Here is a 26,304-nt window from a genome sequence, read left to right as displayed (position 1 = left end):
AAATTAAAAAAAAAATCGTTTTTATCAAATGCTTTGTTGGACTTACTTGGACTTTGTTGTTAGTGTTGTGCCTATTTCTTCTTAATTGAAACATTGTAACCTGGCTTCTCTTCAAGAATGATATTTTACAAGGCCGGGTAGAACTTCAAAACTCCATGCCTTTCCAATTATACAAACATTCATTCCATTCGGTAAAACCCGCCCTCAAGCTTTCATTTTTACACCCTCTCATGAGTCTTGAGACACATTAAGACCCTAAATCCTAAACGGGAAATGGAGAATTTTACTCTTAATTCGTAAATGAGAAGGATTTTATTCACCCCACAATCCCTATTTTAATTTCAAAGTTCTTCCAATAATATGATATAACCCCAATTGCCAGACTGCCTGCAACAACTTCATATGCAGTAACAATGTTGCAGTTCACTAGAGAGAGTCATACCATCAATCGAGAATAAGGGCTTGTTTGGAAGTAAGTCTGTATAAAGCAATTTTGCTTAATAGTGCTTTCACTAGAAGCGCTTTTGTTAGAAATTTATAAACTTTTTTGAGAAAAATTCAAAGTGCTTTTTGTTAATATACTTAGAAACACTTCCTAAAAAAGCACCTACCAAGGGCTTCACCTAGAAGCGCTTCCACGTGCTTTTAGAACTCAAAAGCTATTTTTTTTTTTTAAAGCTTCTAAAAGCACTACCAAACAAGCCCTAAACCAAACCTCTCACTATCCTATACCAAACATGCATAACAGTAAAAAATTATAAAACCACCGCAAACCATTCAATTTAAATATCAAACGGGTAACATAGTTATATATCCAGAAGCTCAAATGCAAAATATTCAAAACTTTGATGTGCATCAGATAACTAAAAGTCAGAACAATTTGTCTATCATCAATGCATATAATAAGCCAAAAAAAAACAAAAAAGAAAGACAAGCACTACTACATTGATAAGGTAAACTAGTCAGTCTCAAAGTACCAAAAACAAGCAAACTGAATGGACTATCATATCATGCTGAAAGGAGCTCCTAATCAAACAAGCTGAATCCCATGTCATCATCACTCTCTTCCTTAGGTTCCTCCTGCAAAATCAAATTCGAAAACAAAACAAAAACCCACATGCACAAATCAGAAAACCCCTCAAAGACTGAACAATTAGGGAACCACATTTGATAAAAACATCATCATCATCATCAAATGAGCCAACAATACCTTCTTCTCCTCAGCTGCAGGAGCAGCGGCGGCAGGGGCAGCAGCACTGGCACCTGGGGCAGCAACGGCAACTGCACCGCCACCACCACCGGCACCAACATTCAGGATAAGATCCCCAATGTCTCGCTTCTCAGCAAGCTTGGCGAACAAGCTAGGCCAGTATGATTCAACTGTGAGATTGGCAGCTTTCACCAAAGCAGCAATCTTCTCTGCCTATTACAAACAACTTAAGGAGAAACACAGATCCACAAACAACATTTGTATTGTACCCACTTACAACAATTAAGCCACAAACTTAAACTCAGTTAAATGAAAAGAAATCAAAGTATAAACCCATATTAACTTTATATTAGTATTTAGCTTTCAGCCAAAATAAAAAACAAAATACGAAATAAGCAAAACACAATTATATGAACACATACACAAGTAACAAAAAAGAAAACCGTGAAGACTATGCAATAAAGGATACAGATATGGCGATTCCATCGTCGTGGAGGAGCAAAGTCGCGTATGTGCAAGCAAGCTCTGAAGTCGACATCGTTTAAACTACAACCCACAAACCACACCCAAAATTACTTACTTTTTTCAATACGAATAAAGTTTATAGTCCATAATAAGAAATTAGTCGGAGCCATTAGAGAGAGACTCACCTGAGGTAGACGAGATCTGCGATTGATGGCTGAGTGTGGTATCGAGAGAGTGCTGCGCTGCTGCAATACCACAATGCTTCTGCGCTAGGGTTTCTGTTTCGCAGGCGAGATATAGGTTTTAAGTTTCACTGAATTGGGCTCCCCTGATTCGTTTGAAGCCCATTTGGATCCAAATATGGACCGAGCCCATAATAAACACAGATTATGCGATGGTAGTTCTTGGGTACACAAAAGATTTCGAAGCCCATTTGGACAGTAAATTGAGTTCATTTCTGTTCAGTATCTTAAGTTTGCTTAAAATTTCAATTTAGTAGCTCATATTTAAAATCTTGCAATATCATATCTCATCTTTTCAATTATTGCAATGTCATACCTCCGTCAGTATGATTGTTAAGAGATCTCTTAAATGCTGATGCACTTACGTGACACTCTCCACAATAATGACTGGATGTCACATGGCATAAAAATAATTAAAAATCTAGAAACATGACACTTAATTATTAATTTTTAAAAAAAAATTTAGATTTTAAATTATTTATGCCACGTGGCATGACGTGTCATGTTGTCAAATCACGTGGCATCCAATCAGTATTGTGGGAGTGTCACGTAAGTGCCACGTAAGTGTCACATCAACATTTAAGAGATCTCTTAACAGTCATAATGACGGAGCTATGACATTGTAAGAAATTGGAAATATGAGGTATGACATTACAAGATAGTAAACATGAGGTACTAAATTGAAATTTGAAGCAAACTTGAAGTACTAAACTAAAATTAACCCTAATTCTTTTTTACGATACCAAAGAGGTCTTCTTCAAAAATTTGATTTTGTTTAGAGATTTTATGGACACCCGCTAGTGATTTTTGAACACTTAGAATTTAAATTGTTTACCAAAACAAAAAGGCCAAATGACACTTTTGGTCTATGTACTTTCATGAAATTTTCACTTTAGTCATGTTCTTTTAATTTTGGCAATTTTTGTCCTATACTTCCAATACGATAACAATTAATTCCAAATCGTTAACCTCGTTTAACTTGATGATGAAAAATTCGATGTGTATTGCACGTGAGTGGCATTTCAGACATCTTACTCCACCTAGATGCCTATATAATCTCATACATGTCCTTATATGCAATCAGTATGAAAAAATAAGAAGTTTCAATGTCAAACTGAATATGTTAAATGATGAGTAGGGGCTTAATAGGCATCTAGGTGGATTAAATATTCGAAATGTCACTCATGTGCGAAGCACATGCTTTCACGTCGAATTTTCTGTCAACAATTTAAACAATGTAAACTATTTGGACTTAATTGCTATCGTATAAAAAGTACAGGATTAAAATCGTCAAAAATAAAAGTACAAAACCAAAGTAATAATCTCATGAAAGTATAGGGACCAAAATTAACATTTGGCCAAAACAAAAACACTTAGAATTTAATTTCTTTTGTTCAAAATATCTAATTTTATCTTTATAATTTTTTTTTGTTACATTAGAGGGAACTGAACTTTAGACCTAGTCTAATCTTAAGTCTTACCCCACCCACCCTCACCATTTGAGATCTTTATAATTTATTAAATTTTAAAGTCAAATAAAATAAACAATAAAACTAATTTGGAAAACCTGGCCACCTCACCTATTTTGGCAATTTGCTACCAATGAGAAAATTTGAAATATAAGAAAATTACTGGCTACAACTTACACTCTTGAGATTTCATTTAGGGTGATTCACAATTTGCATCATATTTTTTCAATTGTTTCAATTTAGCAACCAAAATTTTATTTTTGATATAATTTGGTATTACCGTTTGTCTAATTACATGTCATGTGCAAGACCTTCATTTTGGCCAACTTGGAAGATTGACCAACGTATGACATCACACTTCCACAACCTTTTTTTTTTTTGTCAAAAACTTGCACTTTCATTCTATAAGCTAAAACAACCCAAAAGTGGGGGTACAAATAGAAGGCTCAAAGCCAAGCTCAAACCGAGCAGGAACAAGGACAGAACCTAACCAAAAGGAGACAAAGACAACAAAAACTAGCACAAGCAAAAAGTCAAGTAACCCAAAAAGAGAGCTACCAGTCACTAATGATGTGCAGTGATAGGTTCTGAAGTCGGAGGGCAGGGGAGGCCGTCGCGAGATAAAATGAAGACCAAAGAGGATGAGGGTCTATAGACCCAAGTAACGGGGCACATCCTCTTACAAGCTTTGGCAGCAATGAAATGCGCCGCCTGATTCGCAGCTCTGGGCACCCAAGACCAAGACGCCGCATGGAAGGAAGATTGAGCTTAGTGAATGGCATGAATTAGTGGGAAGATTCTCCAGTTAGTATTTGGAGTTGTTCTAGAAATAGCTTGAATGAGACTTTTACAATCATATTCGAACAAGACACTGGTGAAATATAGTCTTGGGCTAAAATAACTGCATCCAGAGCAGCGGTAGCATCAGCTTCCAGAGCCGAGGACGCAAAGAAATGCCTAGAGGAGCCCGCCATGATGGATCCCAAGTTTTTCCGGGCTATCACACCCCCCCCCCCCCGGCTTCAAATGTAAGGGGGTTCCAAGCCCTATCAAGGTTAATTTTTGTGAATCCCGATGGGGGGGAACCCAATTCTGGCGAGAGGGAGGGGGCAATAATAGGTCTTGGCGGGGGTTCAAAATCAGGAGGCTTCAAGAGAGATAAAAAGACTTTATTGGCCGTACAATCAGCACGGGAAGCAGCGACAGTAGGGCACGGGGGAACAGCTTCAAAAACAAATTTGCAACGCTCTTTCCAAATCTCCCAAATGAGGAAGGAAGAGATAGTGAGGAGTTGTTCATGGTTAGCTTTGGAAATATCTGCAAGAAAGGTTAGTAAAGAAAACCATTGTTGAAATGAGGTGAAATTGCTATTCAGAACTCTATAAGATATAGAGCTTGCAAACCAAGCTCCTTTAGCCCAGGGACATAGGAAAATAACATGCTCAATTGTTTCCTCGGCTTCACCACACATACTACACATGGGGTCTGGAATAATTCTCCTTCTGAAAAGGTTTGCAAAGGTGGGGACAACATTGTTTAGACACTTCCAAAGGAAAAGGCGAACCTTAGGAAGGGTAGTGAAATTCCATAAACGCCGCCATACTTTAAGATCCACTCGAAAGGAGGAACTCGGAGGTGACAATGAGGGTTAGACAGATAGAGAGTAAGCAAAGTGGTAACCAGAGTTGGCTGTATACATACCATTCTTGTTACGAGACCAAATGAGCCTATCCACCCCATTTTCGGAACCCAGAGGGAGGGATTTAATGGCAAGTATAGAGCTCTCATCAATAAAATTCTCAATTGAGGAAAGGTTCCAAGAGCGCGTGGACCAATCAATAAGCTCATTGACTGTAGTCGGAGTAGAATCAGAGATCGTAGAAGTAGTCCCCACCCTGCCTGAGAGGGAATTAAGGAGCCACCGATTATCCCAAATGTCAATGTTTGCACCATTTCCAACCTGCCAGATAACCCCTTTTTGAAGTAAATCTCTCCCAACTAAAAGGCTGCTCCACGCCCAAGAGGCCCTGACACCTTTGCCCGCAGAGAAGAGGTCTCCCTCAGGATAATAAAGGCCTTTAATTACTCTTGCACAGAAGGAGTTAGGCTGGTTAATTAGCCTCCAACATTGCTTGGCCAATAGGGCATCATTAAAGTCGAATAATGACCTGAAGCCCATACCACCATGATCTTTAGGAGTACAGAGGTGGTGCCAAGACTTCCAATGGATCTTAGTCTCAGTATCAGTCTGGCCCCACCAAAAGTTAGAGATGTGGGAATCAATTTCCTCACAAAGCACTTTGGGGACTTTAAAGCAATGCATTGGGTAGTTTGGGATAGCAAAGGCAATGGCCTTGATAAGGACTTCTCTGCCAGCAAGATTTAGAGATTTCTGCTTCCAGCCCTTTATTCGACTTAAAATTCTCTCCTTGACAAAGCACAAAGCCTTCTTCTTAGATCTGTCCCAAAGAGTAGGCAGGCCCAAATACTTGTATGGGTCTAGTGTAGCATTCACTTCCAGAATTGAGCACAAGGCAATTCTAACTGTGGGGGGGGGTATTTGAGGAGAAAAAGACATTAGACTTGTGATAATTGACTAGATGGCCCGAAGCTTCACAAAAGAGATTGATGATAGATTTCAGCTAGGTACAGTTGAGAGCAGAGGCCTTAAGAAACATGAGTGAGTCTTTCCACAATGTGGGCCCATACCACCATGATCTTTAAAGTACAATTGAGCCTTTCCACAACCTACTTGGAATCTAGGCCCGCTGACCACAATGCAAGACATCATGCTACTTGTCCTTGCTTTTCTTCAACTTTGTAAAGATGTAGACTTGTAGCTGTCCAAAATGTGGGCCACACACATGACATGTCAGCATTTAATGTGTAACTTGACTGTCAAACAAACAATATCAAATTGTATCAAAATTAAAACTTATCAAAATTAAAACTTAGGCATTTAAATTGAAAAATTGAAATAATAAAGTGTAAGTTGTGATTTAACCCAAACATTATGGGTGTAAGTTGTAATTATTTATACAATTTTAATTGATGAAGAAGCTTCAAATAATGGGAACCCTTCATATTTAGGACATTATTCAAAGATTAATCTTTCAAAAATGGCCAAACTATTTAGCCAATTAATTTATAACCATCAAACATAATTTATGTTATGAATAGTTAGTAAATGGATGTACATATTCATTAATGGATGTCATCCAATGTATTTGATAATATGTAGTAGTTTAGTCCATATAGATTTGAGAAATTGAGATGCTTATCCTGATTCATCCTTATAGCCTATAAATAAAGGACTTATGTAAAAAGAATGGGTTTTCTTAATTCCTGATCACTTCTATGTTTATAATATTATATTTAGAGATAATTAGGCTTGAGTTCTTTAGAAAAACAGTTTTTAGATGGAGATCGAGGGTGTTTTAAAATTTATAATGAAATCATTTTAATTCATAATAAAGTCTTTTAATTTATAAGAATTTTTTTTTAATTTATAATAAAGTTCTTTTAATTTATAAAAAAATTCGTTTAATTCATAATAAAGTCTTTCCCTGATTTGAAGGATATTTCCCTAAATTTGAAGAGTATTTCCCCTCCTAGGGTGTAGAGTGGGCTTTGTTTGTCCAAAATTTCGGAGTTAAAACCTAATATAAAACCGTCAAAGAAGAAAAATAAAAGAACTTTATTAAAACCTCTAAATCACTACCGGTTTTAGTTTAGGAAATACTCATACAATGGACTGGACTCTGAGTCTCCTTATATTTATAACAATTTTAATTTTATCTGATAAATTATGTTTATTTACATAGTTTAATGACCAAATAATTACCTATTTTGGTTATTTTTACATTTTACAATAATGACCCTTAAGAATGAAATATCTTGAAAAATAGACAATTGTAATAATTGAAATGCATTGTCCAGTGATCACCGTAAAGGTTACAACAAATTCTCATAATATGTTATATGAGTGTGAATGTGGGCTTAGGGCTATTTGAACACAACTAATTACTCAGTGTGAATGTGGGCTTAGGGCTATTTGAACACAACTAATTACTCACTCACTATATGTCTATACCACATTACCACCCACCTCTAATTGTATAATTATGCACAATCATAATTCATACAGTATCTCCCTTTCAATCGGTTTAGCTTCATCAAATATTCCAATACTAGTATTTATAAAAAAAAAAAAGGAAAAAAAATTCCAATACTTGTAACTTGTCTTCTACTTGTAGTCGTATCACATATTATGCAGAGAGAATTGAGTAAGCATTCGTCAAACTGATGGTGCGTTTACAATGCAAGTCACGATCAGCTGAAGGTGGGTGCAGGTGCAGAGTACAGAGCAAGAATTCAAGATTCCCCGACAACGCGATCTAATGATATAACGCTTTATCCCAACACTTTCGCATACCATCAGAAACCAGACCCCCTCTTCTCGGCAAAACGTCACCCCACGAACTCCATGTGGGGCCCACACATCACCCCCCTTCAACTCTCACTTCACCATTTCCACCTCCTCCTCTACATATAATAAATAAAGCCCCCTCTGCTGCATTAAGCTCAATTCGCCACCTTTCTTTCTTGGGAGTTGAGACTGAGGCATTCATTCATGGCCGAGCTTTCTGATCCTCCTCCTCATCAACCTGCCTCTCCCGTTCACGTTCTCGTTGTCGACGACTGCTTGCTTGACCGGAAAATTGTCGAGAAGCTCCTCAAAGCTTCATGCTTTAAAGGTAATTAAACAACCCACATTGCCTTTATACCATTTCAATCTCTTGGATTTGCTTTTTTTTTTTTTTTTTTGAGACTTTTCACAGCGCTTTTACCATTCCAATGTGGGTTTTTCTCTTCTTTTCTTTTTTTTTTTTTCCCCAGGAAAAGGTTGAATTTCCCCAGTAAATTGTCTATATATTTATGTTTTTTGATTTGTGCATGTGAATGTCTAAATTTGATTTACCCATTGGCATACAAGTGAAGCCTTGACCCTTGAGTTCTGATTCTGGAGATGCAATTTTGGTTTTTTTTTTTTTTCTTTTTTTTATGTGTAATATTATGCCACATATGGAATGCCCTACTAATTTTGGCTTTGCATTTACTTACATTAGTTTTCATGGTCTATATAGAAGGGTCAAGCTGAAAAAAGGTAGATTATTTTATTGGTTGCGTGCAGTTTTTCATTGTAATGATAGCAAACAAGATTAACAAAGTCAACTATTTCATTTTAGCATTGTGCACCTTAATATATGTAAATGCTACTGGTGCTGATGAATTCCTGCTAACATTGAATTGTTGAATCTTTGTATAATTGTGTCTTGATACAAAGTTTGGGTTTGCAAAAAGCTTCATTTTTTTAATGTTGGAGCCAGAAAACTATGTTCTGAAGATCATCCTAACTCTGCTTCCTGTTTGGTCGGAAATGATTTGTATGATTGTATCAATGGCTGAAATTGGTCTTCTAATACTTTCCCTCTGAATTCGTATGAAAACTGCAAACTAAATTAACTAATCATTGGAGTAATATGAGTTAATTCTTTAAAAAAGGAAATAGGAGGAGGGTCATAGACAACTTGCCAGCAGTCTTAGTTATCACCGTGATTAATTTATACAAGGTGCATTGGGTGCATGTACAATGGATTGCAGTGAGTTTCAGGTTCAATTTTGTAATTATAAATGCTAACTTGCATTTGTTTTAAAGGTATCTCCAAGTGAACAGTACCAGCAACGATTTTTTTTTCCTTTTGTTTTGGTCCTGGGATGTTTGTGAGCTTAGGTTTCCTAATCCGTCTGATAGGTTCTAAAAGTCATTGTTTAGTTGAACATGTGCATTTTGTTTCAATACTGGTACATAAAAGGAATCCTGGGCATCTGGTTTCATTGCAGTGACTACTGTTGAGAGTGGAAAGAAAGCGATGGAGGTTCTTGGAATGAAAGAAGAGAAGCTTGACAAATCAAGTGTTAATGTAAGTCCTCCTGCTTGCATCATCTTAATGTCTCATTATAGGCTCTGCTAGTAAATGTGACCAACCGACAGATCCTTTTGACCTCATCATAACCCAAGCAAGTTTCTCCTCTCTCCGTGTTTTTAGTTTGTACATAAAAATGAATCAATGATTAATTGTTTGGTGGACCAAAGTGCAGCATGTGTGTATTTATAATTGTTGGAGTAACATTATAATTTTCTATATTTTGGCCTTTAAGAACCATAAACAGTTTTTTCATAATGAAGTTAAAATAAATATGATTTATGTTTGCAATCCAGAACCTTAGATCTTTTGGTTGTCAGCTCTGTCAACTGGTAGCATTGTATCAAATTCTTTCAAGGATATTGTTATTCAAAATTCAACTTCATCTTTAAATCATTACTTCCAAGCTTCAACGTAAGTACAATCTTTGCTTGTGGTTTAAAGAAGTATAACTGGAAGTAGTAGAATAAGCTTATTGACTTGCTTCAAGGACTTGGAGTTTATACAGAGAATTAGATTTGGGTTCCTTGTGAATTTCAGTTTGAAGTATAATATGAAGTGACATTGTTTGAGATCAGCATTCTTGGGCAAAATCATTTTTTCCTTTGCTAAATGTAACTTTGGCATGGGATCGACTTACTTAAACTGACACTAGATATGCGGGGATGATGACCATTGGTGATTTAATAAGAGACTGTTATGCAGACAATACATTTTTGCATCTTTTACTGGCCAATTATTGGTGTTTTACCTATTGGAGCTCCTCATCTTGAAGAAAGAAGGGGAAAAGAGGCCACAGAGCTGCAAGTTGCTTTTGCAGAAAACTATGAATTAAAAGTCGTTTACTTATACAGTTGGTTAAAAACCAAGGGTGTTCTTATATGAATGATGTCTGCGTTGATGCGTGCTGATTAGTTTATCAACAATTACAAGTTCAGCTTTCATATATTCTTTATTGCTTTCTGCATCTATCGATTGACTAATCATGCTTTGTTATTTTCTGATTTTTGTGCAGGATCTAGACATTAACATAGTCCTCACTGACTATTGTATGCCCGGGATGAATGGCCATGATCTTTTAGTGGCTATAAAGGTAAATAGGACCTCTCTCTCTCTCTCTCAATTGTAATTGTGAGTCCCCTTGGTCAATTGTGACTGATGATAATGGCTGTATATAGTCATTTGGGCACATGCCACCCTATTTGAGCACATGCAACCATTTCCAATTGATTTTGCAATTTTAATGTGGTGGAACTGGTAAATAAGAACTCAAATGAGGCATTTGGCTCAAAAAAATGGTTCACATTGTTATTCATCATCCCTGAACTCATTTCTGCCTTCCAACTTCATCTACTTGATCCCCAGGAGGACAGCCTCATGAAATCAATTCCTGTGGTCATAATGTCTTCTGAATTTAATCCACAGAGAATCAACAGGTATTTGCTCCCATTGTAATCTGTATCTTTTATTAGTTGTTCTTGAATCATTGAGATCATGGCCATCTCAAGTTCGTTACTTAGTCATTATCTCATCTGGACATGATTTGCAAAATAAATGGCTGCTTTGTCTTCTACTGTTCTCTATTCTGTATTAGCTTGTTCATTATGAACTGTCAACATAATGTACAGTCAAAGAATTATAAAAGGATTTTTCTCTGAAAAATTACTTTTCCAATACACGGTTACTTTCATTATAGCTGTCCCTAATTATCTTTTCACTCAACTACTGATCAATAGTATGGAACCCCCTTCAAATTGTGGTAAGCATATAAAAGGATAATAATAAGAAGGCCCAAATTCTAAAAGGAATGCATCTCATTTGAGTGGCCTCTGGGTTTTCACAGTAAAGGAGGTTTCATGCTATTAAACTCATGCATAGCAGACTTGGATTCACAATTTGTTACACATAGTTATCTGTATACAAGACTGAAAAAAAAAGAAAAAAAAAAAAGAGTTTAGTGATTTAACCCATGATATGCATAGTTGTTCCTTGAAGTAATAAGCTGTTCTTGTACCAAGTGAAGTGTCGATGATATGAAATGCAAAGTGTTGATGGTTATGTACTTTGATTGCTTGAATGGTTACTCTTAACCTTGATGGTTGACTGTAAAAGACGATGGATGAGTCATGGTTGTTGATCACCATGAGTAATTGAACAATAGGACCAACTAGCACGTAGCAATAGAGAAACGATGCAAAGAAACTCTGGAAAACAATGTGGCAATATATGACAACGCACACACATATATTTTTATATATAGAATAAGACACTTACCATGTTCTAATACGTTAGATAATCTGACTGTTAATAGAGCATAGGCTTAAAGCATGTAAATAAATGACATGTAACTGGTGAAGATTCATCCAACGGCTTAGAACATGGTAAGTGCCTTATAAAATACTGACCGGTAAGTGCTTTAGCATTCTCTTTCTCTCTCTCTCTCTCTCAATCTACTCACACAATAGTGTTCAAACACGCTTACAATTAATGTTTTACTAAGGCAATATGAGAAAGACTTAGAGAATGTAAGTAAATGACACGTGTTTAATGATCATTGTAATCTTCACCAGACAGAATCTGTCAGTCTCTTATTAAAATACTGACAGGTAAGTGTCTTTAACACTCATATATACAAATATAGCGAAGTTTGCCAAACAATTTTTTCTCGGAAAAGAGGAACAATTTTTCTTTGATAGATTTAGGTCACGATTTGATGCTCTGATACCATGTTGAGAAAATAGAAAGAAAATCAGATGCATTTTTTAATCAGATGCATTAAATAGAGTATTACCATAGTCACATTAGAAAATAATAGCTAAATTACTTAATTTAGAAAACTAGATTACACCCCTAAACAAACTTGAAAAGAAATATTCTAACTAACTTAGAATCCTAATTACAATAAAAATTTATTCTTCAATATTGTCCATCAACATACCTTTCTGCAATGCTATTGTTCTATGATATATTGAAATTCCCCATTCCCATGGTTACTGCTTCTTGTACTGGCATCATGCCCACTCTCTAGATTGGGTCTTATCATGGCTTTTAATCCTCAAATCCTCTTGGTTAACTTATATTTTATTGTGGATGTTTTCTTAGCTTCAAAACCAAGGGTAAGGCTTTAAAATGTTAGAACTTATATAATAGTGTATATTTGCTTAGCTGTTGGTGTAGTCTTTGCCGAATTACTTCCACTGTACACTAGAAAAGAAGCTGAAACATTATAGCTTGATGTGGTCTGGTCAAGGTTGGTTTAAGTGGTGTCATTATAGTATCATATATGGTACACCGTGTCTTGAGGAACCATGTAACACTTGCTTTTGGACTTTGCAGGTGTCTGACAGACGGTGCTCAAGAGTTCTTACAGAAACCTCTTAAAGTGAAGGACTTGGAGAAGTTAAGAAGCTATGTAAGGCCAGCAATGCCAGTGCCCAAAATGGGAACAAAAAGAAAAATTCTAATTGACTTGATGCGAGAAAGTAATGAAGCAGAAAGGCGGCCTTGTCCTGCTGGAGTTGCTGTTGCATAACCTGATGTCTTTAGTCCGCTACAGGAAATGGCCAGGTGCAGCTAGCTGGAACACACAAGTTATTTTGGGGCTTTTGTTGATAAGTTGGGCTGCTTCTTCTTCTTCTTCTTTGTTGGTGTTTGGTGATGTGTTCGAGTTTTGTTGTAGAAATGTGCTTCTGCCATGTTTGTACCATAGAGCCTTCCATGTGAACGAATAAGAATAATTGCAAACCTTGCCTCTGCACTGGCATGCTCCAATTGACTTTGTTCAAACCATGTGTCTTGATACTCAACTTGAAGCTTAAAGCAACTTCTTTGCTGCCAAATCCCACCTGAAGCACATGTGAACAGTGCGCCATGTCCATGGATTTATTTACTTTTGGTTTCTTTGGTTTGTCGCATGCATATTTGTGGTTTTTTTTTCTTTTTTACTTTTGTTCTCGAGTTCAAGTTGTGTTCATTAACTGGATTTGGGTTTATTATGCAGTCTATGAGGACCATAAATGTTCAATTGTTAGCCAAGATGACATTTTATGTTTTCAGACTGTAACTATTTGCTTGGTGAATTCTAGTTTGACTATTATCTAGATTGAAAATTTGATAACATAGCATGTTTCACTAACTCTATTAGAACTACAAGGTATGCGGTAGTTTTGTTTCATACTTAGATGATGATGGAACTAAAACATGGGCTAGTATAAGAAAGAAAGTAGAATTAATATGATATCTTGATTATCATAAATTTGCATATGTAAATTTTTGGCTCAAGTACATTACATCCACCAACTATAGGGTTCATTTCAAGTTGGTCCATAAATTATAAAACATTTCAAATTTTCCCATTAACTATAGGGTTCATTTCAAGTTAGTCTACGAACTATAAAACATTTCAAATTTTCCCCATTATATTGAATAAAAAAGTTGTAAGTTGTTTTTTGCACATGTTGGAGTTTGAACTCATGACCTTGTGAGAAGAGTTAAAGTATGAATTTCCACTACACCACTTAACCACTTATGAAATTCAAGTACATGCAATATATTTATAGGCATACTGATACTTGAAATATAATAATTTATAAAATTAAATATAGTTAAAAAATATATCATTCCTTTTTTTTTTTTAAAGATATTATTTTAGGTCTCTATTTAAATATTATCATTGCAAAAAGTCTAAAAATTTTACTAGTTTATATTTTATATAATTTATAGTGTCTATATTGTCAACATATTACTAAAAGTCCAAAACTATAATTTATAATTTATATACTAAAATTATTAGAGTATAAAGTTAATTTTTAAGGTATAAGGTTTCAGATTTTATGGTTTAGTATATAAGGTTATGCTGTAGAATACCAATTATAATTTTATAAATTATTATATTTCAAGTATCAGTATGCCTATAAATATATTGCATATACTTAAATATCATAAGTAACTAAATGGTGTAGTGAGAATTCGCACTTTTACTCTCCTCAAGTGGTCATGGGTTCATACACAGCATGTTCCAAAAACACCTTATACTTTTTTTATTCAAAATATATAACTTTTATTTAATAAATAAAAAAATATATATAAATAATCCGGTTCGATTCGGTTTTTTTGTTAACTCGGTTTTATCTACCATTTTGTATGTTTTTTGTTAGTTCGTGAATCAACTTAAAATGAACCCTATAGTTAATGGAGAAATTTGAAATGTTTTATAGTTCGTGGACCAACTTGAAATAAACCCTATAGTTAATGGAGAAATTTGAAATATTTTATAGTTCGTGGACAAACTTAAAATGGACCCTATAATTGGTGGATAAAATATACTTGAGCCTAAAATTTTATAGGCTGGTTTGAATTCAAGTTCTCTTGGTGCCCTTTAGTTGTCTAGTTGAAAAGGAAAGGTGGAAAACGAAAATACTCATATCTTGTATTATATATATATCTAAATCTAAAATTCCCTTGATCCAAAAACTGCCCTCATTCAACAAACTAGAGACCTTGGACAGTTGCATAGGCTGTCAAGCCTGTCATATGGTAATGTCGACCACGCGCATGGATGTATTGGCAACTGCCATTGATCCAAAAAAGACTTCTAAGAACTCCAGCAGCAAAGAAAATATGTCCTTATAGCTACTAGAAGTTTTGATTATTGGTGCTTTTTTGACTCCTGGGTTTGACCGGACTACTTTTCCAAATATAGTATTTATTGCTTTCAAAATACATTTGACTTTGTCTGAAGTCTAAACCTTTTTCATGGTTGAATTGAATTAGGGATTGCAGTCTTTGGACTAAGGTGGGTTTTTTTTTTTTACCGTAACTCATCTGTATTATTATTAAGAGAAGACATTTATCTACCGTTGTTACGGGAAAATGTCAGTTAATTTATGCTCTTATTACAAAAAATAATTATTTTTTAAACCAAGATTATTATGGTAATTACACATTATCCAACTCTAAATTTACATGCTCATAATTTCCATCACATCAAAGCTTCTAGTTCGATTGAAGGAGATAGGAGAAACTAGCTTAAATGGCTATGAATTATGAGGTTGGGTACTACATAACATCCAAATTTGTTGCAACCTGGCTTAATTGTGTTGAATGACTCACTTTTCAATGCAACAGTACAACAACCTGTAGGTAGCAAATGATTATTTTTTTGTTTGTTTAGGTAGCAAATGGTTGGCTGTAGAGTTTCTTTTAAAATATAACTACTTAAAAAGCCCATAAAAACTTTGAGGGTTGCTATATGCACACCTCATATCCTCTCAATACACACCACTTTTAATCAGTTTGTGAAATAACAAATTTACCTCAATACAACAAGACCATAGTGGACAAAATTTAAAAAAAAAAAAAAAAAAAAGAACCACCATCCGATCCTAACCCCCCTTCCATGCCGCTGCCATGGAGCTCGCCGTCGGCGCTGGCGGTTAGACCCCACTGCCTCTCATCCCCTCTCCTTCTTTCCTTCTCTTTCCCTTTCCCTTTCCCTTTCTCTCTTTCCATCTCTCTCTTTCTCTTTCTGCCTTCCCCATTCTGTCTTCGCACTCTCCATGTTGGACGGAAGGGGACGTCGCCATAGGGAGTAAAGGTGCGAAGAGAGAGGGAAGGAAGAGAGAGAAAGAGAAAGAAAGAGAGGGAGAAGGAAGAGAGAGAAAGAGAGAGGGAGGAAGAGAGAGAGAGAGAGAGAGAGAGAGACAGAGAGAGAGAGGAGGTGCGTTGGCGACGATGACGGCGAGTCCAGCGGCTAGCCGGCAGAAGGGGTGGGTTGGGTCTTGGGCTTTTTTTTTTAGTGTAGGATTTTTTGGAAATGTTAGGATGTGAAATGAAAAATTATGAAAATAAAAAAGATAAAAGGGAGTGTAAGGAGAGTGTAGTGAGAGGATATGAGGTGTGCATATAGCAGCACTCAAAACTTTTAGAAAGGCAGGAAAGTGACCAATTATTCTTTTTAACTAATAAGGACATAAACGACGTCTTCTATCCCAATAACGCATTTCTCTCCGTTCTTCCCTACCTTGCTTCTGTTAAGCCCGCACACCTCCGCCTCTTCCTTTTCCCTCTCAACCATCCTCAGAAGTCAACCGACTCCAACTTTGGCGACAGTAAGCCTAAGAGGTTTGATGCTTTGAATTCGATGCAGATCTAGTCGCCAAAAAGGTTCTTCTCCCACAACTGTCGTATCAATTTCTTCCTCAAACTTGATTTTCTCTTCAAGTTCGATCAACCTCGTCAATGACCTAATGATTTCTCAGGTGTTGAGAGGCAAATCTACAAGTTACAGAGTTGCAAATTGCCAGTGGTGTCAAGCCAATGACTATCTATTAGAGAAAAAGTGATCATGCAATGCTAGGTGCAATTGCAGTTCAAAAATAAAATAAAATTTCTCCTACTTTCTACTTGTTTGCTAATATATTTTTGGATTGTTTTTTGTGTGTTTTTAGATATGATTTGTAAGTTTTAGGGGATTGTTGAGTTTTAAGATTTAAAATTTTGAGTTTTTTTAAAGATATATTAGTGTAACTGCATTGCAAAAAAGTAGTACTGCACTGCAGTAGCACATGCTCGGCGTAAAGTTCCGAGTGCTCGACTTCTTTTTTGTCCTTAAGAGTTAAACAACTCCATATATTGGCGTTTTAGTAGAATAAGTATAAATAAGGGACTTTTCAGTCAAAAGCCCTTCTTAAAGACGGACCGAATTGAAACTTATAAGGAAACTTTCACATCCCATGGTGGCGGTAAAGAGCATGCCTGCAAACATAATGTCCCATTCTTGGAATAACAAAGATATCTAAGTCACCTAAAAATAGTGAAATCCTAGGACTTTCTTATCCATTAAGATGAGAGATTTATGAGTCTACAATCTATGTGAGAGCTAGAGAGTTTTCCACTTTTCCTTCTAAGAAAAAAAAAAAAAAAGGTTCTTTAACTTTTAGGCCAAAAAGCACTTAGATTTTTTTTAAAAAAATTTGTCTTTCTAACAAAAGCGCTTCTAGTGAAAGCACTTTCTACAGAAATACTCCAAACAAGCCTTAACACTTAACACATCCAATGCGAGACTAGTACTCGACACTCTCTTACATGTGGACATACACGTAGGGAAATGGTCCTTTTTATGATTAAGATCGAGTTCTTATATGTAGTACTATTAAGGGTGATCTACACTTGGTAGCTCTATTACCATATTGAATATTCATCATAAAGATGGTCCTTTTTATGATTAAGATGTGTTAAGATGTATTAGGGAAATGGTCCTTTTTATGATTAAGATGTGTTAAGTCATTAGGTTGAGAGACTCAATGAGTACTTGGGCCTTATTTGATGTATAAGATTGGATTAAGGGCAAATTACACATTAGTATCTCAATTATACCCAGTTGTTCAAGTTAGTACCTTAAGGGCATGTTTGGTATACCGTATTAGACTCTGGATAGGAGTAAATAGTCCATATCAGTTGTTTGGTGTGAACTTGTATTATTTAATTATCTGACTATGTAAACCAGACTGGGCTTTAATACTCTCCTTACCTGATTAACTAATACAATCCACACACGCATGATTAGATTATACACGCTTATCTATAAAGACTTGGGAAAATAAAAACACGCTTTCTACTTAAAAACCAACAGACGCTCTTTTCATCTTCTTCTCCCTAGGGTTCTTCTCTACTATCTTCTCCACAAGTTAATTCTCTTCACTATTCTCCAGGTATCCATCTCTCATTCTCTCTCTCTCATACTCTCTCCAATATGCTTCTTCTCTGTTTTTTTCTCAGAAACCACAACATGGTAGCAAATTCCCTTGAGTCTTTGCTAATTAATGAAGAGAGCAATTTTTTTTCTTGGATCAGAAGCAATTTTGCTCTTTGAATGAGATGAAAAGACATGGTTGAATCATTAGGACGGTCTATAATGATACAAAATTGTTCAAGTCCATCAATATAAGCCTGCTGATTTCTTTCTTATTTTTTTTAATATATATTCGTTTATTTATTTATTTGTTAGGTCCTGACCAGAACCAATTTCTTCTTGTTTAATTATTTTTCATTTTCTTTTAGATTTATTCAATAGATTTTATTACATTTTTATGAGAATTAGGATATGATTTTTTCTTCAAATAGGGTTTTGTTTTTCTTCAAAAAGGGTTAGTTTATGTCCTCTTGTCCTATAGATCTTGGCAAAAACAAAAGAAACACAAATTTCTTGTCATATGAATCTTGCCAAAAATAATATGTGTCATATGAATTTCAATTTTCACTAAGTTATCAAAGAATTAAAAAAAAAAAAAGTCTGATTCACTGCTATCCGATGGAGCTTCAAACACAATACAACTTAGTCAAACTATTTATCCGGAACAGTACCAAACGCTTGATAATATTCTGGATAAATAGTCAGTACTCTCCGAAATAGATTAATACTATCCGACATAAATTAATCAGTACAGTCCAACATACCAAACGAGCCATAAGTTCAACAAGTTGCTCAAACATGTCTCAACCCTCATTTTTTGACAACTATATATCTCCGTTAGCTTTTTTATTAGGAATACCGTTATTGTCGATGTGGCACACACAGACCCCACAATTAAATGTTGACATGGCTTTAAATAGTAGCCACACAAACAAAAAATAATAATAAAAAAACCAATAAACTCTTAAAAATAAAATAAGTGAAAAAAAAAAAAGAAACAAAAGAAAAAATTAGAACCCACCACGTACCTGCAGCCTTCCATCCTGCCCAAATCCAATAACCCTCCTCCCTCACCATAGTCACGTACCTGCAAGACTACCCTAAGCCCAGCCCACCCCTACGCCCCAACCACCTCTCATCCCTACCACACTCACTGGCGAAGAAAGGCGCAGCAGCAACAACGAGACCCACGACTCGAGGAGAGTTGCAGCAACACAAGCTCGTCGCCGGAGAAGAGCTCGTCGGTGAAAAGCATGACGACCAGATCTTGAACTTGGCAACAGAGATCTTTAAATTTGGCCCTCTGTCCTGCGTTTTCTTCGTCGACGGCGAGGACTCGCGACTTATAATTGTTGCTCTTTATTATTCCTTTTGATTGTGCCAATCTTTCTTTGATTCGAACTCAATTATTGCGTATTTTTGGATTGGGTTTTCTCTTTGTGCTTGAAATCGTTGCAGATCTATGGATGTTTGTTGTTTTGCTATTATTTCATGTCGAAATCAATATGTTTCGTGGTTTTTCTATTTGTGTTCAATTGGAACCCTCAAATTGTGCAGAGAGTTAGAGGGAAAGAAACTAGGGAAGCCCCATCGAAAAAAGAAGCCTCGTCGGTGTAAGAAAGAGGCTGCTAGGGTTTGGGGGCAGGGGGTGGGATTTGTTTTTTGTTTAAATCAATTTATTATTTCATTTTAAAGGGTTTATTGATTTTTTATTAATTTTGCCATCCAAGTGGATATATTTTAGAAACCAAGTCAGCAAATTCTTAACAAAAAATCTAATAGTGGTATGTAGTTGTCAAAGAATGATAGTTAAGGCATGTTTGAGCAACTTTTTGAACTTGAGGTACTAACTTGAACAACTAGGTATACTTGAGGTACTAACATGTAATTTTCCTTTGGATTCATATGTATACACTAAATCTAAATGTCTAAATTCATATGTATTTAAGGAAGAAGATGAATTACATGGCCAAAAAAAAAAGAAAGAAGATGAATTAGCCATAAGTTAAAACTTATCCCCATTAGTCCCACTATTTTTGTGAGGATTGGAAGGAATAAGTTTTCTCTTATGACTAATTCATCTTCATCCTTCAAGTTAGAAGCTTCTTCCTTAAATACATGATTCCAACCATTTAAAATATTCAATCTAATCCTATGAGTTTATTAGACACTTAACTCATTCGATGGGGGATTAGTGCTCCCACTACCCCTCCTCTCTCTCTCTCTCTCTGATTTATGCCATAGAAGGTGACACTCTAATCTACTGATGGGGTTTTGATCGATGATGCGAAGGCTTTAGCTTATCCTTTCAAGTATATTGGTTTTAATTTGCTCTTTTAATTTAGATTGTAAGATTTTTGTCAATTCTTCAATGAGGCATATTGTCTTTTCTACCATTGATTTTGATTTAGTTGTGACCACACTTAGTAATTTTTTTTATAGATGAAAGACTGAATTTTATTAAAAATCAAGATCTATAATAGGATACACCAATTAAATACAATCTATAAGCTACACAAGGTCATCGTCTAACTAAAAGGACATACCATGTTCCTTCAATATAAAGCAAGCAGTCCTACTACGCTTTCTCTATTGATAAAAAAACACGAAAGATTGGCTAGAGCCAACAATTATCTTACCTCCTCCGTATGATGATTAACCATTAAACACGCTTGAAGAGAGTATGACTCCACGATAAAAGGCTTATACCCGCATCTACAATGAGTTGCACGCTCTGTTTGATTGCTAAGAAATCTAAAACAAGAAATCTTTGAATCCCCAATCAACATTGTAGTTTTCCTAATTGAATCACAATCATTTTTTATTCATAGGGAAAACCACAACAGACTTCTTATCAATCTACTATGTATTGAAAACCTTTTCTTCCTTCTCACTTCAAGGCTACAAAATATGACGTAGGCTTTAGAAAATGCATGACCACAATTTCTGTGAGAAGAATCAAACTAAACAAAACTGTATTTTATGATGAACCCTAGATAAACCTTTTCTAAGATCAAGAAAGGAACACATCCAAACTACACTCATTATCCATTCCTAAAAAAATTCAATCATTTTTTACTAAATAAGAAAATATAGCCTTTGTACCTCAATTCCACCTTAGTATCTGTAGTTTCAATATAAACAATAGTACTCTTTATAGCTCAAAGGTGCTTAATTGGGTCTAAAATTGCACTTTCATTAAATTGGTTGAGTAACCTTTTTTATCCTTTTAAATTGGTTGAGTAACTTGACTTGATGAAAATGACACATGCTTTGTTAAAATAAAAATAAAAATGACAAGTGCTTAGTCAAATGAAAGTGCAAAAGTTTAATTTGATGATAGATTTTTGTTCTCGGCCCAATTTCAATGTTTTAAAATTCTCTTAATTCCCATAATTAATTCCCTTTTTTCATACCCTTTGTTTTTATAAAGAAGTTCCTAATACCCTTTTTGAATGACCTATACAATGGGTGAACAACCATAACTCATATATCTTAAAATTGCACTTTCACCTGTTACATGACTAATATATATAATTTCCATCAATTAATTTGAGGAAACTAAATTACTCTTGTATATAAAGAATTGCTTGGTCCCCTACTGGCGCATCTCATTTAGAAATTTTGCCGAGCCTGATAACGTTTGCTTGTAACTAAGCAGAACATTAAAGTGATTGGTTGTATGAGATAAGTTAAGCAAGTGGGTGAGGCGTGTTGTTCAACACGTATGCCCCAAAACCCTTGGGTTAGTAGATCGAGCACCCTACCCACTATCGGCGAGTAACAAAATAAAGAATTGACTTGATCGAAACTACATGATTTAAGATTGAACCAAGCTTATAAGCCCTAATTGAATATAGAATATATCTCTTTTACAAGAGAGAGTAGAGATTTAAATTTGAGAACATGTAAAGTACAATGCATTCAAGGACAAAATTTACTTCAAAATTTATTAATTTAATTATTGCATTAAATCTAAGGATAGATGTACTGTCCCTCATATTAAGTTCCAATTTGAGATCAATTTGTTATGGGCTAAGAGTTTCAAAAGTTGAGAAATACCCATACAAAATAAGGTGAATTTGTTAAAACTCTAGAAAATCATGTGAATTTAGACACAAATTTTACTTAGTTATAAATCACACATGGCGGCTTAATTTATTTTTTTCTTATAACATGGAACATTGCCTTTTAATTTTTTCTTCACTCACTAATGGAACTGTAAGTTACAATTTGGTTATTTTAACGTTATTTACTATTATTTTAGAGTTTGGTTTAGGGTTTAGGAGGTTAGGATTTAGTATTTATGGCTCCAATTTTAAATTTTATAATTTAAATTCTAAATCAATTTACTTGAAATTCTAACTTTTGACGAGTAGCATTTTGTTGAAAATTTTACAAAAAAGATCTCTCCATGTTTTATAGCTTTAATAAATAAATTGGAAATAATTTTGTGGTATAAAAATAAATAGAAAAATGTTTGGATTTATTGCTCAAAAGAGTTGCAATTTAGGACTTATAAACTAAAAAGACCCTAATTTTAATACCAGTTTAATAAATCTTGTCTAGTAGGTGTTTGAATGGTCACCTAATATGTTTTAATAAATCGAATTGTGACTACTCAGACTAATGCGTGATTGTCATGCAGTCTCATTTATAAAGGTTAAGATCTATAATAACTTAGAGCTTATGATTTAAATCCCAAAATATAGAGACTATACTATAACCTTAAATATATATAAAAAAATTTAAAAGAGTGTTTCATCTTATATTTAAAACCAAATTTTTAGCTAATGACCATTTGGTGTAATGGATGACACTCAGTTATTCTTTTGTTGGAGGTAGTCTTGAGTTCAAAACTCATGAACTACAGCTGTTAATCAAAAAACTAAATTTTCACATATTCTAAATCCTAATTGTTCAAAAGAAATTCTTTAAAAATAAAAAACTTAAACAAAAAAATGCCTAAATAGTGAGAGTGAGTGGAGATAATGGGTCATGATTATAATCTCTCTCCGTTACATTCTCTCAAAATGTAACTAGAAAAAAAGCTCATTTTTTGATTAGATTAGTTGATAGTTAATAAGGAAAATTAGAGTTTAGTCATTCTTATATTTCTTTTTTGGATTGAAATCTTATGGCTTTATTTTTTTAAATAAAATCTCTGTTTTTCTAAATAAAGTCATTTAACTACTGCCATGTCAAAGAAATATGTCATTTTTTTTTTGGTTAATTTTAGGAAAAAGACTCCAACTTAGGTGACAGAGCCAGATCAGAACTCCTCCTTCAAAAATGTATTAGTCAGGACTACTACTTTACTTAAGCCTCAAATGAGGATATTTCGTCAAATTCATTAACATTTTCTATTAAAAATATTAAAATATTATTTTTTTCACTATTAAAATATTTATAAAAAATTTAAAAATAACACTAAAAGAATAAAATTAATAAAAATGAAAAAACAGAAAGAAGAAAAAATATAAAAAATATTTATTATTATTTTTTCCATTTAACAATTATAATATTTCTTCTTCTTTAATTTGTTTTTATTTTTTCTTCTTTTAGTTTTTTTTATTAATTTTCTTATTTTAGTGTTATTTTTTTAATTTTTATAAATATTTTAATAGTAAAAAAAATAATATTTTAACATTTTTAAAGGAAAATGTTAACTGATTTAACAGAATAACCTTATTTGACGCTTAAGTGAAGTAATAGTCCACTTTTGAAGATGGAGTCCTTATCTGACTCTACACACAAGTTGGAGTCCTTTTTCTCAAATTTTCCTTTTTTATTTTTATTTTTTGAAGATATAGGATACATGTTTATCCTCATACCCTATTAGGGTGTAGAATAAGGTTTGAGAAGACTGCATATTATGTTTTAACTCTGAGATTTTAGGCGAAGCCGACAAACAATTATCGAGAGTTTGAAGCAAAAACAAAAATGCATTACCAAACACTTGACAATAGGCGTCGAGTGCTCGTTGCTTGGTATACGTAAGAAAGAATAGAAATTAATGGACCAATATTATATAACGTGGAATATTTACATTATTAAAAGTTTGTATTATGTGATTTATCTACCTAATTAACTTGATTAAATCCACTGTCAGCAATCGGACCCCAATTTTTGTTTTATATGATCATTCAGGAACTAATCAAGCAGACACAACTCTGACGACACAGCAGCTAAAATCAGAAAACTCAGATTGACTTGTAAATATCACAAATCAAACCACACCAAAGAATTGAGTGACAACCTATGCACTCAAATGATCCATCAATGTAGGCATCCTAGTGCTATCAACAACTAAAGTGGTGTGTGGGCAGATTATCAAACTTCCATTTAGCATTCAAAGGTTAAGTTAACATGCTAAGGTGGTGTGTGTGATCTTTTGATATAATTTTCAGATTAATAATTAGCAACACAATGAAAATAAACAACAAACAAGGCACAAGATTGTTCACCCAGAAAACCACTAACGGTTAAAAACTGGGAGTTTTTTTCAGTTGACCAAGCAATCCAATATCAAGGGTTTCAATACAAGCAATCACACGACAAACTCAATCACTCTAGTCCTAATACTAAGTGGCATCTTATTACCATTGTGCATCCTTGTGCAAACACCTTGAAGCTAGCAATCAATCATTCATGTCGTTGGCAGCTCCTCCTTGAGCTCTTCAACGCACAGCACCGATCGCATCCAAGTAAGTGGATTCAATGATATAGATGTGAAATGATATGCAAATCTGGATTCTATAAAAATCAGCTTTCTCAAGGAAGAGACATGAAAAGGCTAATGGAGAATTCTTAATTTAAAAATCTAAATGAAAGTGTTTATGAATATGTGAAAAGATTTTGAACAACATTCAAACTCATTCAGATTTTAGAGGAATAACAAATTAAGAAAATCATTTAGGTTTTGAAAACCAAAGCATTTTTTTACTTGATAAAAAATGAGCACTCACCCAAAATGCCCAAGCATAAACACACGAAAAATACCTACTGAAAATATGCTCATCAACCCACGAAAAAAGTCTGAACCGATACCTCATATACCCGTACACCACACACACACTCTCACAGTGTCTGCTTAAGCCACGTGGAAGCCAATCAATCGCTATCCACAAGAGACAAATGAAGGGCATATTCCTTTTGTCCTAGAGAGTATTATTGTTAATGATAAGAATGAGGCGCTGTAAAATCAAATATTGCTTTATTTTGCAAAATAATAATGCTAGTTGTCCCACATTTTTTTTCCCACATTTGTATCCTACCTGATGTGTCATTACTTTACTGGAAGGGTATTTCTTTTTTCTTTTTTCTTTTTTAGGTTTTATTTTTTAATTTTTAGTATCCAATGTATGAATGCCATGTAAGATGGTATAAAATTGTGGTATAAAAATGTGGTAAGTGTAGCATTACTGTTTGCAAAAATCAGAAATGAAGAAGATGATGAATAGTGCTGAGATGTGTGAGTGAGTGACGTGAAAGTCATGAGATGCAATCAGATCTGATTGATTCAGTGAGGGAACCAAATCATGTGCTGTGCACATGCATGTTTAGAAAAACATAAAATGAGCTTTCAATGAAATGAGCTTTAATAAGCAAAACCCGAAATGGCCTCACTGAAGTGACTGTCACTTAAGTGTCAACCACTGTATGTGAAAAACATTGTTCTTTACGTTCATTGAATGACTAGTCAAATAGGCAAAAAACTTTTATTTTCATGAAATGAATGAAGTGCAGTATACCTTGGGTCTTTGTTCATTACTACTTCATTTTTGACTTCTTCAATACAATGGATCTTGTCCTTAATCTAGCCTAGAGCTTATGAGTGATTAAATAAAATTAAATACAATGATTTTGACAAGGAAAAAAGCTAATATATCAAATTCTATAAACTAACAATTATAATTGGAGTTTATTTAGAATTTTAAAAGTGCTTTAGTCTATAAAATGTAAAATTAAATGACCTGAATGGTAGTTTCTTAAGTTAATATATCAATTAACAACTGATGATAATAATTATTAGTACAAAACACATTATTATGGTATAATGCGATCACAAAATATGATTCAGCAGTATTCATCAAATGAAAAGGCTTAAAATTTAAGGAAAAAAAACAACATAGAGAAAATAGTGGAGCAAAATCATTAGATAGAGAGTTTAAAATTGAGAAATAAAGGAAAGAAACCGAAAGCCGAACCCAGCTAAAAACTCAAAACAAGATTCAAA

General features: G+C 34.3%; 2 protein-coding genes across 2 annotated transcripts; one reads left to right on the top strand and one right to left on the bottom strand.

Annotated features, from left to right (window-relative positions):
• Positions 1-789: 789 nt before the first annotated feature.
• LOC147280502 (uncharacterized) lies at positions 790-2,001 on the bottom strand. The gene is made up of 4 exons (XM_086250899.1): positions 1,861-2,001; positions 1,680-1,756; positions 1,211-1,423; positions 790-1,080 (listed from the first exon to the last, which is right to left on the bottom strand). Exons 2-4 carry the CDS (start codon positions 1,746-1,748, stop codon positions 1,027-1,029), a joined length of 336 nt encoding a protein of 111 aa, XP_086107025.1. The 5' UTR covers positions 1,749-1,756; positions 1,861-2,001; the 3' UTR covers positions 790-1,026.
• Positions 2,002-7,825: 5,824 nt separating this feature from the next.
• Positions 7,826-13,423, top strand: LOC147280501 (two-component response regulator ARR17-like). Its single transcript, XM_086251988.1, has 5 exons — positions 7,826-8,143; positions 9,291-9,370; positions 10,389-10,466; positions 10,739-10,809; positions 12,710-13,423. Exons 1-5 carry the CDS (start codon positions 8,020-8,022, stop codon positions 12,903-12,905), a joined length of 549 nt encoding a protein of 182 aa, XP_086108114.1. The 5' UTR covers positions 7,826-8,019; the 3' UTR covers positions 12,906-13,423.
• The last annotated feature ends 12,881 nt before the right edge of the window (positions 13,424-26,304 follow it).

The sequence above is a fragment of the Dryas octopetala genome, chromosome 7 (assembly GCF_963921425.1).
Source record: "Dryas octopetala chromosome 7, drDryOcto1.1, whole genome shotgun sequence".
Lineage (NCBI taxonomy): Eukaryota > Viridiplantae > Streptophyta > Magnoliopsida > Rosales > Rosaceae > Dryas > Dryas octopetala.
The sequence above is the reverse complement of the archived record's forward strand: the minus strand, read 5'-3'. Positions and strand labels throughout refer to the sequence as shown.